The sequence below is a fragment of the Pelobates fuscus genome, chromosome 12 (genome assembly GCF_036172605.1).
Source record: "Pelobates fuscus isolate aPelFus1 chromosome 12, aPelFus1.pri, whole genome shotgun sequence".
Lineage (NCBI taxonomy): Eukaryota > Metazoa > Chordata > Amphibia > Anura > Pelobatidae > Pelobates > Pelobates fuscus.
In genome coordinates, this window is record NC_086328.1 from 82038070 (window position 1) to 82053549 (window position 15480).

General features: G+C 37.0%; 1 protein-coding gene across 3 annotated transcripts in view; it reads left to right on the plus strand.

Annotated features, from left to right (window-relative positions):
* Positions 1 to 15006, plus strand: part of GANAB (glucosidase II alpha subunit) — a 53282-nt gene extending 38276 nt beyond the window's left edge. For all 3 annotated transcript variants that reach the window (XM_063438026.1, XM_063438028.1, XM_063438027.1), the window contains 12 exons: positions 256 to 335; positions 461 to 604; positions 4159 to 4255; positions 4348 to 4449; positions 4559 to 4802; positions 4978 to 5042; positions 12618 to 12694; positions 12789 to 12863; positions 13102 to 13215; positions 13395 to 13504; positions 13768 to 13868; positions 14102 to 15006. In XM_063438026.1, coding sequence (XP_063294096.1) covers positions 256 to 335; positions 461 to 604; positions 4159 to 4255; positions 4348 to 4449; positions 4559 to 4802; positions 4978 to 5042; positions 12618 to 12694; positions 12789 to 12863; positions 13102 to 13215; positions 13395 to 13504; positions 13768 to 13868; positions 14102 to 14211 — 1319 coding nt within the window. In that variant the 3' untranslated portion in view covers positions 14212 to 15006. The remainder of the gene's footprint in view (positions 1 to 255; positions 336 to 460; positions 605 to 4158; positions 4256 to 4347; positions 4450 to 4558; positions 4803 to 4977; positions 5043 to 12617; positions 12695 to 12788; positions 12864 to 13101; positions 13216 to 13394; positions 13505 to 13767; positions 13869 to 14101) is intronic.
* The last annotated feature ends 474 nt before the right edge of the window (positions 15007 to 15480 follow it).

The following is a 15480-nucleotide window of genomic DNA, read 5'->3' on the forward strand; positions in this document are numbered from 1 at the left end:
ATTCCTCTAGTTTGTTTTGTGCACAAGTCATTGGGGAAAAGCCACCTCTTAAGCAGCACAATTTTACCCCAGTAAAGGATGTAGATGAGCGCTTAATTTCTTATCAGCGGAGACAAATATTTACAGGAATTTTAAGTTTTCTAAATAATGGACTAATTCAATCAGAATTGTCGTCTAAGATAGGATGTCAAAATACACTTTTGGATAATGGGAGATGAATTTCTGACGCTGATTTTGATACTTTTCGTCTAACAGGTTCCGCCGCTTATCCGGACTTCACTAATCCAGAAATGAGGGCCTGGTGGTCCAGTATGTTTGCATATGACCAGTATGAAGTAAGTGAGAAACCTGTTATATCTGTATGTTTTATGATGGCCGAACTACTTTTCCATATTTGTCTCTACTGCACCTGTTTTCCTAGCAATCTCCTCTAATACGCGCATTTCTGTATTCTCCTTAGGGATCCACGGAAAATCTATTTGTATGGAATGATATGAATGAACCATCTGTTTTTAATGGCCCTGAAGTAACCATGCACAAAGATGCTATTCACTGGGGAGGCTGGGAGCACAGAGATATACACAATTTATATGGACTTTATGTGGTATGTAAAAGTTGTCCCCAACACCTTTTCTGCCAACATGTATACATAGCATTTTATGTATTTGTTTATTGTTGAGGGGGAAGCGCACAGTAAGTTATTTGACTTCTTACTCCTCTAAAACCCTTTCAACTTTACTAAAATTCTACTCTTTGCAATTACTATAGCAGGGCTCAAAATTTAAGTCCAACCAGGGGTATAACTTTTTTATTTTATTTATTTTTTATCTACTTGTCCAATGGTCTAAAGCAGCAACCTAAACACGCAATAGAATTTCAGATTGGGGCATCTCCCTAGAGCCCTGGTCATTGATTTTTTTTTTTACTAAATTTTAAGTTTCTACAAACTTAAGTGTAAAAACTGGAGACAAAAGAAGTTGGTTTGGAAAAATTGTGTTCAGCTATAGTCACAACCTTCTTGCCACAGTTATTCCATGCAGATTTAATTTGAACCCCGAGCCCTGCTGGCTGTGTGTAATATGCAAATCTGTCATGATGGCTGCTTGTGGATAATGTGTTTGTGCTGTTCTCACCAGACTATAAAGGAGTAATTACTGTGGCCTGCACTGCCGTAGGTGCAGACAACAAGCTCCCTGTTGTACCCGGGACCCCTAAGAGCAGTCCTGCCTCTTGACCACGGCAAAAAAAAGCCAACCTTGTGCCCAAAACTACATGTCCCAGATATCTGACAATACAACTTTCACATCTGTCCAACTCTACTAGACTGTATAAGTCACTTTATCACTGTATGCTTGGTGGGTCTATGGCACAATTACCAGGGTTGAATTTTTACTTCTTAGTGGAAGAGTGTAGATTTTGAGTCCTGATTGCCACCTTTTCTTTCCATTATTGTAATTATTTTGTGTCTTGGGTGTAAAACCTGTTACAAAGGTTAAACTTATGTAGTGTACAATTTAATGTTTGCACTTTATATGTGACTAGTGTAGCATATTACCTTTTAGTTTATTTGTTGATGCAGTGATAATTACTACAAAGCTATTAACTGTGTAAATATGTATGCCAGTAGTTGCTTAGCATTAGCTTGGCAGCACTTTACAGTTTACTCAGACTCATTCTTCTACTGTACTGTAGTAATTTGTAGAAACTGCCTTGGCCTCATCCGTGTCAAAGTAGATGCACTGGAGGAGGCAGTTGTGTTATAGTAAACTATTTCTTAATGCCTGATGGACCTGTTCCTGATGGTAAGGACCCACGGTGATGGCATGGTTACCAAATCTTGTGTCCTGAAATAGTGAGGATGGAACCACTGATGAATGCTATATAGGGGTGGACAACCTTTTACCAGCTATGCTAAAACAAAACTTTGAAGTCACTTGACATGCCGGTCCAATTCTTATAAAATAACCTGTGTGTATGTTGCTCCATGCTGCTTGTGTTATGTAATAGTAATGCAGTTTATCTGCACTTTCTACAGGGTATAAAAAAAAAAAAAATCTTACTCCATCTTGGAGACTTAATAAACAAAAGTATTCCTGTGACAAACTCCCCTTTGCAAGTGAGTTTGCAAGCTCCTGGAGGAACCTGCTTGCCAGCCTCCTACCCACAGACTATGGGCCTGGCAGGGAAACCTGTAAGACTATTTAACTGGCTTGGTTCATGTGATTGCCCTATGCTGTTCGGGAAGTTTATTTAACTTCGAAGAACACTGTTCGGTGGGACCATTCGTCTGGATGAAGGGAACAAGCTGCACGGTCTAGCAATGGATTCTGTTCGGTAGTTTGTTCTCTTTTTTGATACTACCGAACTTGACCGACTGCTACCACTTTTTCCCTGGAACTGTTTTGGGCATATACCATGTGTGCTGTCTGTCAAATTATGACTTCCAGGGAAATTCCAAACTCCGATCTGGGTGATCTTTGGATATGTTGGTCACCCAGATCGTGGCTATCAGGGGATGTAACTTGTGTGGTTTTTATGTGTTTTAAAGGTATTTTGGGTTTTTTGTTATATTGTATGTTTTTCTTTGCCTGGAGATAATGGAGTTGGTTTGGTTCCTGGCTCCATTATCTCTCAGGCACAGAGGAGGAGTTTGTAACTTGTCCCCTCTCAGGTCCAGGAGAGTGATTATCCTGTTTGTGTGGGAGTGTCAGGGGCGTGCTTAACTGTGTCTTAAATTGTATAAAAGCAGGCCATCTGGCCAGATTAAAACATTCCAGCTTGTACTCCCAGAACTGTGTGTCGTCTGGTTACTGGGTGAGGAAAGGGCTAATCATTGTTCCAGTGTGGAGGATTTTACAGGGAAGTCCTTGTAAAGACTAGACTTCCCAGGACTGAGTGTCGTCCAGTGCCTGGGGGTGGATAGAGCGAGTTCCCTATTCGGCTCCAGGAGGGAGCGGTTCCAGGGCCAAGCCATGACAACTGTGGGCAGAGGTGCTGCGTTTTGTCCCCTGTTCTAGCTAGGAAGCGGTTCTTGGCGGAGGTACCTAGCCAGGGGTACAGGGAGCTCAGTTGAAATTCATTACTATCCAACTGGCCTGCTAATCCAGTTCCCACTTTTTAACAGTTTAAACACAGCACTTTAAACATACTCCTCTAGACTGTAAGCTTGTTTGAGCAGGGTCCTCCACTACCTACTACCTATTGTTCCTGTTACACTTTGTTATTGTCTCATTTGGTAAATTCCTGTTTTTTTGGTTTGTTTTTTTTGGTTTGTTTTTTGTACAGTGCTGCGGAATAATCTAGCGCGTTATAAATACCGATAATAATACAGGCTTTTACACTGTACCTTTTTGCTTTAGAGTCTTAGGCTTAACTGTCTCCTCTCTCCCAACTGTTAGACTCCCTGATGCCTTCAGAGACTGACCTTTTAAACCATTAGTGCAGGTTAATTACTTTCACCTGAAAAGCTTGACTTCCACCCATTAACCCTATCATGCAGGGAATAGAGCGCTCCAATCTGTTACTCACATTAAAAGCCTCTCTGACCCTGCCACAATACACATACATACATGGAGTTGTGGGAGGGGCTAGTTTGGCTATTTAGAGCCCCCCCCCTTCCTGTCTCCTGTAACGGTATTGTTGTATACATAGCATGTCACATCCGGTTCCAGATTTGCAAGTTGTAGTTTTTTGTTTTTGTTTACACTAATACACTATTAGTGTATTAAGTGTAGATTGATGTGACAACAAAAAATTATTTAAACAATTGTTGCATAAGGCTGCAACATAACAATAGATGAGAAAAAATTGAATGGGTCTGTAACTTCTGAATGCACTGTAGATATGTATATAAGCCTATGCATTTACTTATATTTTTAAAAAAAGTATGAAAAGATGAATTTTCTAATTTGATGAACAATTGTGTAATGCTATTTCGCCTGTTTAGACATACAAAAAAAGAAAATATGGGGTGAGGATAAAAATTAGCAAAGTTATTATTGCCATTATCCGGACCATGTTAAATGCTGGGAGAAGCCTTTAATTGCTACAATACTCGGTCATATTAAAATAACCTAGCACGTACAGTACTTGTTCTTTGATCATTCCGGCGAAAGCTGCAATAATGATTATCGCTTTGTATCTACCCCACCTTTACAGCAAAAGGCCACAGCAGACGGTCTGATCCAGCGTTCAGGGGGAAAAGAGAGACCCTTTGTATTGACACGGGCTTTCTTTGCAGGTTCACAGCGCTATGGTAAGACTGTCAAAATCATTGCAGCTTCATTTGGCAGAAGTACTTGAATGCAGACACCTTAAAACAAGTTTTATCTTCTTTGTGTGTTCCAGGTGCTGTATGGACAGGAGACAATGCCGCTGAGTGGGATCACCTGAAAATATCTATCCCCATGTGTCTAAGTTTGTCTCTCGTTGGCATATCGTTCTGTGGAGGTTTGTGTTTTTCTCTTCTGTTTCAGCAACTTGTTTTACACAATAATCCTATTTTATTCATGCATTTATTTTAGAATTTATCCTACTTGCCCGTGTTCTCTTTCTCTAGCTGATGTTGGAGGATTCTTTAAGAACCCAGAAACAGAGTTACTTGTTCGCTGGTATCAGGCTGGAGCTTACCAACCCTTCTTCCGGGCTCATGCTCACTTGGACACACCTCGTCGGGAACCATGGCTTCACGGAGATGACAATTTGAAATTGATCCGTGAAGTTCTCCAGCAGCGCTATGCTCTGCTCCCATTCTGGTACACAGAGTTCTACCGTGCTTGGCGTGATGCAGAGCCTGTCATGAGGTGAGTGGAGAGACCAATCAAATTACAAATTAAGATGTAAACCTAATGCAGAGCATTTAAATAGAATGTTGTTGACCAAAGAGATATTTTACTTAAAATGTTTTAAGACTAATACATAGGAAGAGAACTTTGAAATTGTTTCTGACAAATTGAACATTAATTATTTTCTTTTTAGGCCACTATGGGTTGAATTTCCTACAGATGTTTCTACTTTTGCCATGGATGATCAATACATGATAGGTGAGTTTCAAGTATATAATTAAACAATGTAAGCAGATTCTTTCATATGCTGAATTCACTCTGTGAGCTTAGACTCCATCAAGTGTGGCCCTTTACGCATCTACAGTATATTAGTGCTGTTGATGCAAAAGAAGGTGAAAAACTCCGTTTTTATTTCATTGGAAAAAATATTACCTGTGATCCAGTCTAAACAAGGTACCTTACCACAACTTTTCCCTCCTCACCAGGAGATCATCAGGACCGATTATCTTCTGGTGAATACATTGTTTTAGAGAACCATTGGGAGGCAGGGCACATGCATGTCAGTAGACCATTTCATTGAATTGGTTATAGTTTCTGGAGTCTTCTGGCACTGTCCCTCCATTCAGTGTTAAACCATTTCCCAGCAGTTTAACAATATAAAATGGTCACAGGCCACTGACACCCTGACCTCTACTGGAGATATGACTAAGGCAGAGAATACATAGTGATACGTAGAGCTCTCAGCCAATTACGGGTGCTCATTGCTGCTCAAGTTATTGCTTCCTCATTGGACCCAGCAGCAGAGAGGATGGGATGCTGGAGACTATCATTAGAATTAAAACATTAGGGGTTTAATTCTGAATGGAAGGAATGTGCCAGGGAACTCCAGACACTGTATAACTATAACACTGTAAATCACTTGAAATCCTGTTCCTCTGTCTCCACTTGTTACAATAGGTTAAAACCGTACTGTCTGTAGATTTTTGTTTATTTTTAAATTTTATATTTTTTTGTTTTAATTATATTGGTGTAGTGAACATCAGCCACTCACAGCGCAGTAGGAGGTAACATTAGCTACATTATACCATGATTTAAGGTGAAAAGGGAAGTGCTTTGGGAGGAGCATGCTGCTTTCCTGCAGTTCCCTTTAAACACAATGGTACCTTCTTTTCATTACTGATGGTATAGTATCTTCTGTCCTACAAGCAGATTATCATAAAGATGGTCTTACTTTATCAGTGTGTGCATTGCTGAATAATTTTAAATCTCAAAAGTGTTTAATCAAAGTTACTGTTCTGCCACAAAGTAAGATTACAGTATAGTACAATAGAAAGCATAAAACATACTTAAACAATGTTAATGTGTAATAAGTTATACAGAACTAGTCACCCAAAATTGTTGCCTTTGAATACTTATAAACACTTTTTTTTTTTAATTATTATTATTATTATTATTATATATATATATATATATATATATATATATATATATATATATATATATATATATATATATATATATATATATATATATATATATATATATATATTTCCTGCCAGTCTATCCAGGGAATGATAGAGGGGGGGGGATCTTTAGTGTACTGCCAGTTTAAATCGTAAAATTAGAAACTAATAAAATTAACTCCTGAACTTTTAATAATAGGAAAGAGAAAGAAAAGTGAAAATATGAAGTTTTCAAATTTCTAGATTATGCACATATCAGTCTATTTGCAGTATTATAAGATTAGTTTCAATGTAACTTATTATGACACATTAATTACTCCAATTGAAATTGGTTTGAAAATAATCTCTCAGAATTTCTATATTATGTACATATCACAATTTGAGTATAATAGTATAAGATTTGATCTAATGTAATATGGCACGAGATATTATGCACTGTAAGCTAAAAATTGAAAATGTTTTGAAAGTAGAGAAAAGGCACGGTGATAAATTAAGGAAACAAATTATTTAATTTTTTTAGAGGAAGGAAAAGAAAAGGAAAAAAAGGGGAAAAATTATTATTTTTTTTTCTCTCTTCTCTCTTTGTTATATCTTCCCCTTCCTTCTCCAGCAAGTGCTCCCTCCCTGTGGGTATCCATATGATACTCTGATGTTGGAGTCATGTTGTATTCCAATACGTAGGTGCTGCATAATTGGCAGCATTTACATATGTATGATGCTTTTTAGCATCTTAAACTATCTGTTTGTTTATAAATGTTGTTGTACAAATACTTGGTTGAAAAGGGAAAGGTCAATAGAAATTGCAAGTTTACAGGGGATAAATGATAGATCTGGTTGGAAATTAACTATTAGAAATGTTAAAACTAATATCAATTAACGTTCAGGGACTCAACTCCCCAAATAAAAGAGCTTATCTATATAATACTTTACTTAAAGAAAAAGCTCAAATCTCTTTTATCCAAGAAACCCATTGGAAAAAACATGATAATCATTATTGGAACTATAAAAAGTTCAATATTATTGCTGAAGCTTCAGATCAAATAAAAAAAAAAGGGGGTAGCAATATTGTTTTCCAATCTGATTAATTATTCATGTGATTATTCTGAAAGCGATCTAGAAGGGAGATTTATTATATGGATAGGAAAGATCAATGAGATTCAATATACTTTACTAAATATTTATCTACCTAATAAAGCCCCAATTAGATGCCTATCGAAAATAATGAGAAGAGTAGAAACAATCCGTAAAGGAATACTGTTGATAGCAGGCGATTTCAACTGTGTGGCTGACCCTAAATTAGATAAACAAATAAAACCTGGCCAACACATAGATAAAAACCTCGCTAATCAAGCAGCTTCGCTATGTAATTTGGCAAAAAAAAAATGATATCTTCGATCTATGGAGAATTCTTCATCCTACGGATTGTAATTATACACACACTTTAACGGCTCATAAAACTTCTGCAAGAATAGATATGTGTTGGGGAGATCTAGATCTCTTAAAACGGTTAAAAACTATCAAAATTGAGATCAATACATGGTCAGACCATGATCTTCTTATATTGGAAATCAAAGAAAATGGGGAAAAAATATTTTTCACCATGGAAACTTAATGATTCTCTACTAGCAAAAAACAAAATATAGAATATATAAAAAACCTTTCTGAATTGTTTTTTTAAAGAAAATCTTCCTGAAACTACATCTAATCAAAATGTATGGTGTACATATAAAGCAGTCACTAGAGGTTACTTCATAAAACTCGCAAGTTATGAAAAAAAAATGAGAGGGGCGTCAATATCAGAACTTTTCTTTACAACTATATAAACTCCAAGCTCAAAATAATAAAAAAATTTCACAGGATACAATAATTTTGATCCAAAAATATGATAAATCAAAAGATTCTTGAAAGAATAGAATTTAATTTAAAACGATTAAAAATTAAATTTTATTACTGGAGTAATAAAATAGATAAATTATTAACAAATCGACTTAAAAAAAATAAAATGGAAAATAAGATTTATAAAATTATTGAAGATAGAAAAGTCTTGCTGTCCCCAGAAGATATAGGCGATTAATTTAGGAAATATTATGAAAAATTATATAACTTACAACATACACCTACAGAGCAAGCCATCGAAAAATATCTATATAAAATAAAAATTCCCCAAATTACCTTAATTCAAAGAGAAAAACTAAATCAAAAAATATCACAGATAGAAGTAGAAGAAGCTATAAATAATCTACAATTCTCAAAAGCACCGGGTCCTGATGGATTTTCTAAATTATTTTTTAAAATATTAAAAACAAATTATAATACCTAATATGACTGCAATGTTTAATGAGGTTGCCTCTTCTGGCAAAATAGCTCGAATTATTGAGAGCTAATATAAAACTTATTTGGAAACCCAATAAAGCTTCAACAGAAATAACAAATTATAGGCCTATCTCTTTAATAAATATAGATATCAAATTATACGCTGCAATATTAGCTAATAGACTCAACTTAATACTCCCTGAATTGATGCATATAGATCAAATAGGGTTTGTTAGAGGTCGCCATGCTAGCGATAATTCTCGTAGAATTATCGATTTGTTTGAATATGCTCATTTAACAGACGCCCCTTCTGACCCTGTCGATTGATGCAGAAAAGGCTTTCGACAGGATCGGATGGGGATATATGAATATAGTTCTGAATGCATTTGGTTTTGAGGGCTGGATTGCACTCGCGATTAAGGCTCTATACAAAGGCCCATCTGCGAGAATAATAGGATATGATGTATGCTCTGAATGGTTCGATATTAACAACGGAACGAGACAGGGATGTCCATTACCGCCCCTGTTATACGTTCTCTCAATCGAACCATTAGCTATATCCATTAGAGAAAATCTGGGAATAAGAGGTGTGATAATTGAGGGAGTAGAAGCAAAGATATGTCTATACGCAGATGACGTATTAATCTAAATAACAGACCCAGAGATCTCCCTTTCTAATTTAATGAAAGAGATTAAGAACTATGAGGACGTATCAAATTATAAGAAACTTTCATAAAACTATAGCTTTAACAATTAACATAAACTCTTGAATCTTAGGTTCTCTTCAAGAGAAATATAATTGTCATTGGACCAAAAAAGAGTTCCAATATTTAGGAATTACGGTTACGGCGAATCCTCAAAATATATTGGAGATTCATTTTCTAAAATTACTTAAACACACCAATAAGATTTTAAGGGAATGGCGTCCTTTGGAAATTTCATGGTGGGGAAGAGTCAACACAATAAAAGCATACAGGGAGTGCAGAATTATTAGGCAAATTAGTATTTTGACCACATCATCCTCTTTATGCATGTTGTCTTACTCCAAGCTGTATAGGCTCGAAAGCCTACTACCAATTAAGCATATTAGGTGATGTGCATCTCTGTAATGAGAAGGGGTGTGGTCTAATGACATCAACACCCTATATCAGGTGTGCATAATTATTAGGCAACTTCCTTTCCTTTGGCAAAATGGGTCAAAAGAAGGACTTGACAGGCTCAGAAAAGTTAAAAATAGTGAGATATCTTGCAGAGGGATGCAGCACTCTTAAAATTGCAAAGCTTCTGAAGCGTGATCATCGAACAATCAAGCGTTTCATTCAAAATAGTCAACAGGGTCGCAAGAAGCGTGTGGAGAAACCAAGGCGCAAAATAACTGCCCATGAACTGAGAAAAGTCAAGCGTGCAGCTGCCAAGATGCCACTTGCCACCAGTTTGGCCATATTTCAGAGCTGCAACATCACTGGAGTGCCCAAAAGCACAAGGTGTGCAATACTCAGAGACATGGCCAAGGTAAGAAAGGCTGAAAGACGACCACCACTGAACAAGACACACAAGCTGAAACGTCAAGACTGGGCCAAGAAATATCTCAAGACTGATTTTTCTAAGGTTTTATGGACTGATGAAATGAGAGTGAGTCGTGATGGGCAAGATGGATGGGCCCGTGGCTGGATTGGTAAAGGGCAGAGAGCTCCAGTCCGACTCAGACGCCAGCAAGGTGGAGGTGGAGTACTGGTTTGGGCTGGTATCATCAAAGATGAGCTTGTGGGGCCTTTTCGGGTTGAGGATGGAGTCAAGCTCAACTCCCAGTCCTACTGCCAGTTTCTGGAAGACACCTTCTTCAAGCAGTGGTACAGGAAGAAGTCTGCATCCTTCAAGAAAAACATGATTTTCATGCAGGACAATGCTCCATCACATGCGTCCAAGTACTCCACAGCGTGGCTGGCAAGAAAGGGTATAAAAGAAGAAAATCTAATGACATGGCCTCCTTGTTCACCTGATCTGAACCCCATTGAGAACCTGTGGTCCATCATCAAATGTGCGATTTACAAGAAGGGAAAACAGTACACCTCTCTGAACAGTGTCTGGGAGGCTGTGGTTGCTGCTGCACGCAATGTTGATGGTGAACAGATCAAAACACTGACAGAATCCATGGATGGCAGGCTTTTGAGTGTCCTTGCAAAGAAAGGTGGCTATATTGGTCACTGATTTGTTTTTGTTATGTTTTTGAATGTCAGAAATGTATATTTGTGAATGTTGAGATGTTATATTGGTTTCACTGGTAAAAATAAATAATTGAAATGGGTATATATTTGTTTTTTGTTAAGTTGCCTAATAATTATGCACAGTAATAGTCACCTGCACACACAGATATCCCCCTAAAATAGCTATAACTAAAAACTACCAAAAATATTCAGCCTTGATATTAATGAGTTTTTTTGGGGTTAATTGAGAACATGGTTGTTGTTCAATAATAAAATTAATCCTCAAAAATACAACTTGCCTAATAATTCTGTACTCCCTGTATGTTATCCCTAAATGGACTTATTTGTTTAATATGATCCCACTGAAAGTTCCAAAACCTTGGTTGGACATGCTGCAACATTCATTTTCTAATTTTATTTGGAAAGGGAAATCACCAAGAATAAAATCTCAAGTCTTAACAAAGACAATGAATCAAGGAGGAATGGCCTTTCCATTAATTAAAGATAGATATATATATATATATATTGCTAATATAATTTCCCATATACATAAATTTCATATCTGAGTCAAAAAAACAACCTTGGTATCAGAATCAATAAGGATAAAAGAGAAAGATCTATCGCTTATAATTTGGGATGATAAAACCAATTATAATACACGCTTAATGCAAGCTAATTCTATGATTGTATCTCATTTGATCGAAGAATGGCAACGAATTAAAAAATTACTTAAGATATCAACAAAGATAATTGAAGGAGCAAATATAAGGGTTATTGAAAGAATTATCTCTGATATAAATCTCTCTAAATGGAGATCTGAAAGAGAAATTTATATTAAGGATCTCCTTAAAAACAATAAGCTGTTGTTGTTGTTTAAGGATTTTAAATCCAATTTAAACCTTTCTGATACAGATATCTTTCCTTATTTGAGAGTAAGAGGATTTATAAATGATTCTTTATTAAGAAGAGATGGTGGCATAAATAATCTGGTTTATAGGATTTTTGAGAAAAAAACAACAAAATCAATATGCTCCATGGCAACTGATTTGATCAGACAAATTTACTCAGATGTTTATCCCACGGCCAAAAAACAATGGGAAAAATATCTTAACACTGTATTGACTGATAAGGACTGGTGCACACCTATGAAACTATTGAGAAAACATATACATTGTTTAAACTTAATAGAAACTTTTTTTTAAAGTTTTTCATAGGTGGTATTTAGTACCAACGAGATTAGCTAAAATATCTATATCTAATTCCTCCCTATGTTGGAGATGCCATAAGCATGAAGGAGATATGCTACACATTTGGTGGAGTTGCCCAATAATCTCTAACTTATGGGATTCAATATATTACTTTCTAGAGTTTTTTTAATATCAAGATCAAAAAAAGCCCACATATAGGTTTACTCCATCTTAAGTGGGATAGACTCCCAAAAGACCAGTTAATACTGACTATCCATTCTTTTATAGCAGCGAAGATATTAATCACAAGAACCTGGAAACAAACCTTTAGTGTACTGCCAGTTTAAATCGTAAAATTAGAAACTAATAAAATTAACTCCTGAACTTTTAATAATTTGTAGAAACACACATTTACGAAGTCTGTCGATCCCCTTATCATTCTCCACCCCGTCTTTTGTGGTTATGTATTCTTCAAATTTCCAATGTTTCAGTTATGTGCTTGCACAAGAGTAGTGTAGTGAGTCTCTGATGCTTTCAGATTCACTTCCTCCCCTTTCTTTCGTCCCCATTTATCCCCTTACTTTGTCCAACAGACCTTGATAAAGACTTTCTGTATGTACATACACAGTGAGATGCATGGATACATATTCTTCTTGCCTTTTGTAGGTTCTGCTCTCCTGGTGCATCCTGTAACAGAAGCCAATTCACGTGGGGTCCAGATCTACCTGCCAGGGGTTGGAGAGGTAAATAGAGCTATTAACTTGTTTTCATGTAAAGAAACAGCTGTTAACTTCTGTATTGTCTGTTATCTCTATCTCACGTACTCCCATCCTGCAGGTCTTTTATGATGTACACTCCTACCAGAAGTACGAGGCTCCACAGTCATTCTACCTACCAGTCACTAGCAGCTCAGTAAGTAGGGATTCTTGCCTTTCACAAATATTGTATAAACCTTTGTGCAACCCTTCAAAAAACGACTGCATCTTTCACGTTACTGTCTTTCTCATTATTTACTTTTCCATTTCACATTTTGCTTTTCATACTACATAGTATTCTGAATTTATTTTTTTTTATCTGAAAATCCCTGCTACTTCTGCCATTTGCTTGCCTCTCTTTGTCTGTTCCCCTCACTGCTTAAATATACTTCTAGATCCCAGTGTACCAGCGTGGTGGAACAATCATCCCTCGTAAGAACCGTCCAAGACGTTCCTCAGACTGTATGCATGATGACCCTTTTACTTTACATGTGGCACTTAATCTACAGGTCAGTTATTTCACTTTCTTGGTCTGATAATTATACTCCTTTCTAAAGACCCCATTTAGTACTATGAAACCAGCCACCCTTACTCTTCATGTTCTGTCATAGATCAGTTCAATGTATAACTTCTTCACCATTATCTGTACTTGTACAATGATTCTTTTTTTTTTTTTTTTATTCTCTAGGGTGAGGCTCGAGGCGAGCTCTTCATAGACGATGGTCACAGTTTTAACTATGAACAAAATGAGTTCCTGTATCGAGAATTTAACTACAGTAGGGGAGAGTTGAAATCAAGGTGTGTGGTGAATGATGAGGTCCTATAATCTCAAACAAATTAATAGTGTATAGTATTTTACTGCCTTGTGCCAAAGCTTTAATAGCAGAGAGAATATGGAGACCTGTGATGAGCAGGTTACAAAGAAAGAGACAAGGTCACTTGCAATGAACTGAGGAGTGTAATATAACATTTTGTGGGAGAACCGTACAGGTTAAAAAGGAACATTAAGAATTTGGATGAGCTTTGTAAGAATAAGAACTGATAACCTGTCTTTCTTGCAGTTCCCTGGACCCTCGTGGAAATTTTGAGACTTCAAGTTGGCTAGAGAGAGTAATAATTATTGGAGCATCACAACCAACTAGTGTAACACTGAGCCTCTCAGGTATGTTTTACTGCAGGTATCCGTTATAGGGTTTCATAAATCTTTAGATAGGTCAGGGCTTTGAGTGATTGTTGCCAAAAAGGAGCACAGGGAATGAATGCTGTACGTATAGTGCCACATAAATAGGAAAAATATATGTAATTGAATTGTATGAAGAATGGGTCTCCCAACATGACTGCAACATGTTATACTTGACCAGGTCCTGGTGTTAAAGTATTCTTTTCTCTTTGCAGGAGGTTCTGAAACGCCGCTGGAGTTTGAATATGACGCTCACACGTCTGTGATTACTGTACGAAAACCAGGAGTAAACATTGCAGCAGATTTTACAATATCCCTGCGATAACATCATATATTTCATATCTTGAAGGGGGAGGGAAGAGGAGGACTTTTTCTTCCCAAATGTGAGGGCATGAGGGATGGACTTAATCCATGGACCAAATGTGAGATTAAATTTGAGCGTTCGTAGAATGCTGGTGAGTGTATGCGTGAATGTATGTGGAAATGCGTGAGAACGGACCTCTTCTGCACTTATAGAATGTGTGTGTGTAGCTGGATCATGCACTGTCTCTGCACCCGTCTCTCAACAGAGAGTTAGAGGGGCAAACAATGGAGTTCACTGCTCCAAGATTCAACAAGAATCTGCTGTGTGCCCCTCCTTCCCTATTCTGCCTCCCCTCAACGTTTCCTTTTTTTTTTTTTTTTTTTTTTTTTTACTCCTGGGAATAAGAGCATTGTGTCCCATGTGAGAGGATGTGGTAGTCTTCTTCACATCTTATATTCGAAAGCTACAAGCAAAAAATAAATAAAATTCTCAGGACTGCAGCCTTTTAAGGGAAGGTCGGAATCACTGTAAAAGGCAGGAAATAATATAGGACACATTAGCATGGTGGGCTAACCCCTAAGAAATGCCCTCCTCCATCCACTCTCCCTGGTCTGTATCTGATGGAGTACAGGGGTTTTCTCTTGTAGTTTATGACTGGGGAGATATCAGTCCAGACCCTTGTGAGTGAAGGTTCGGAGGGAAGTTTCAATCATGTGACAAGACACAATCCTCCTCCTCCTCCCTCTGGGGCCCTTAATCCATCACTCATTTGATTGGAAACATTTTGATAAGATGAAAATAAAAACCTAAAATACATATTGTGTCAGTCAATGTTTGCACAGTTCTGTACCTTCTACTAGAGTCCCTCACAAAGGAATAACTTTAAATGTTTTTTTCTTCCTAGCACATTATGGTTTTGAGTGTGCTAACAAAATACAAGGGGAAAAACCCTCTAATTCTATCGCAGGGCTAAAAAAATTTTTTTACAAAATGTAAATCTTTATTTTACGCTAGTAGCCAGTATTTAAGTCACTGGCCACTGTCCATTTCACACTTAGAGATGAATTTCTACTCTCACTTGCTAGTGGTGAGTTTAAATGTTGATCTTTGACCTACTTCCTCTTCCTGTTCCTCCATATATCTTAGTAACATTTTTCTCCTTACTTTAACCCCTTAAGGACCAAACTTCTGGAATAAAAGGGAATCATGACATGTCACACATGTCATGTGTCCTTAAGGGGTTAAAGTAGCTGAAATGATCATACCCCAGCATCATCTAGTGAGTCTTTA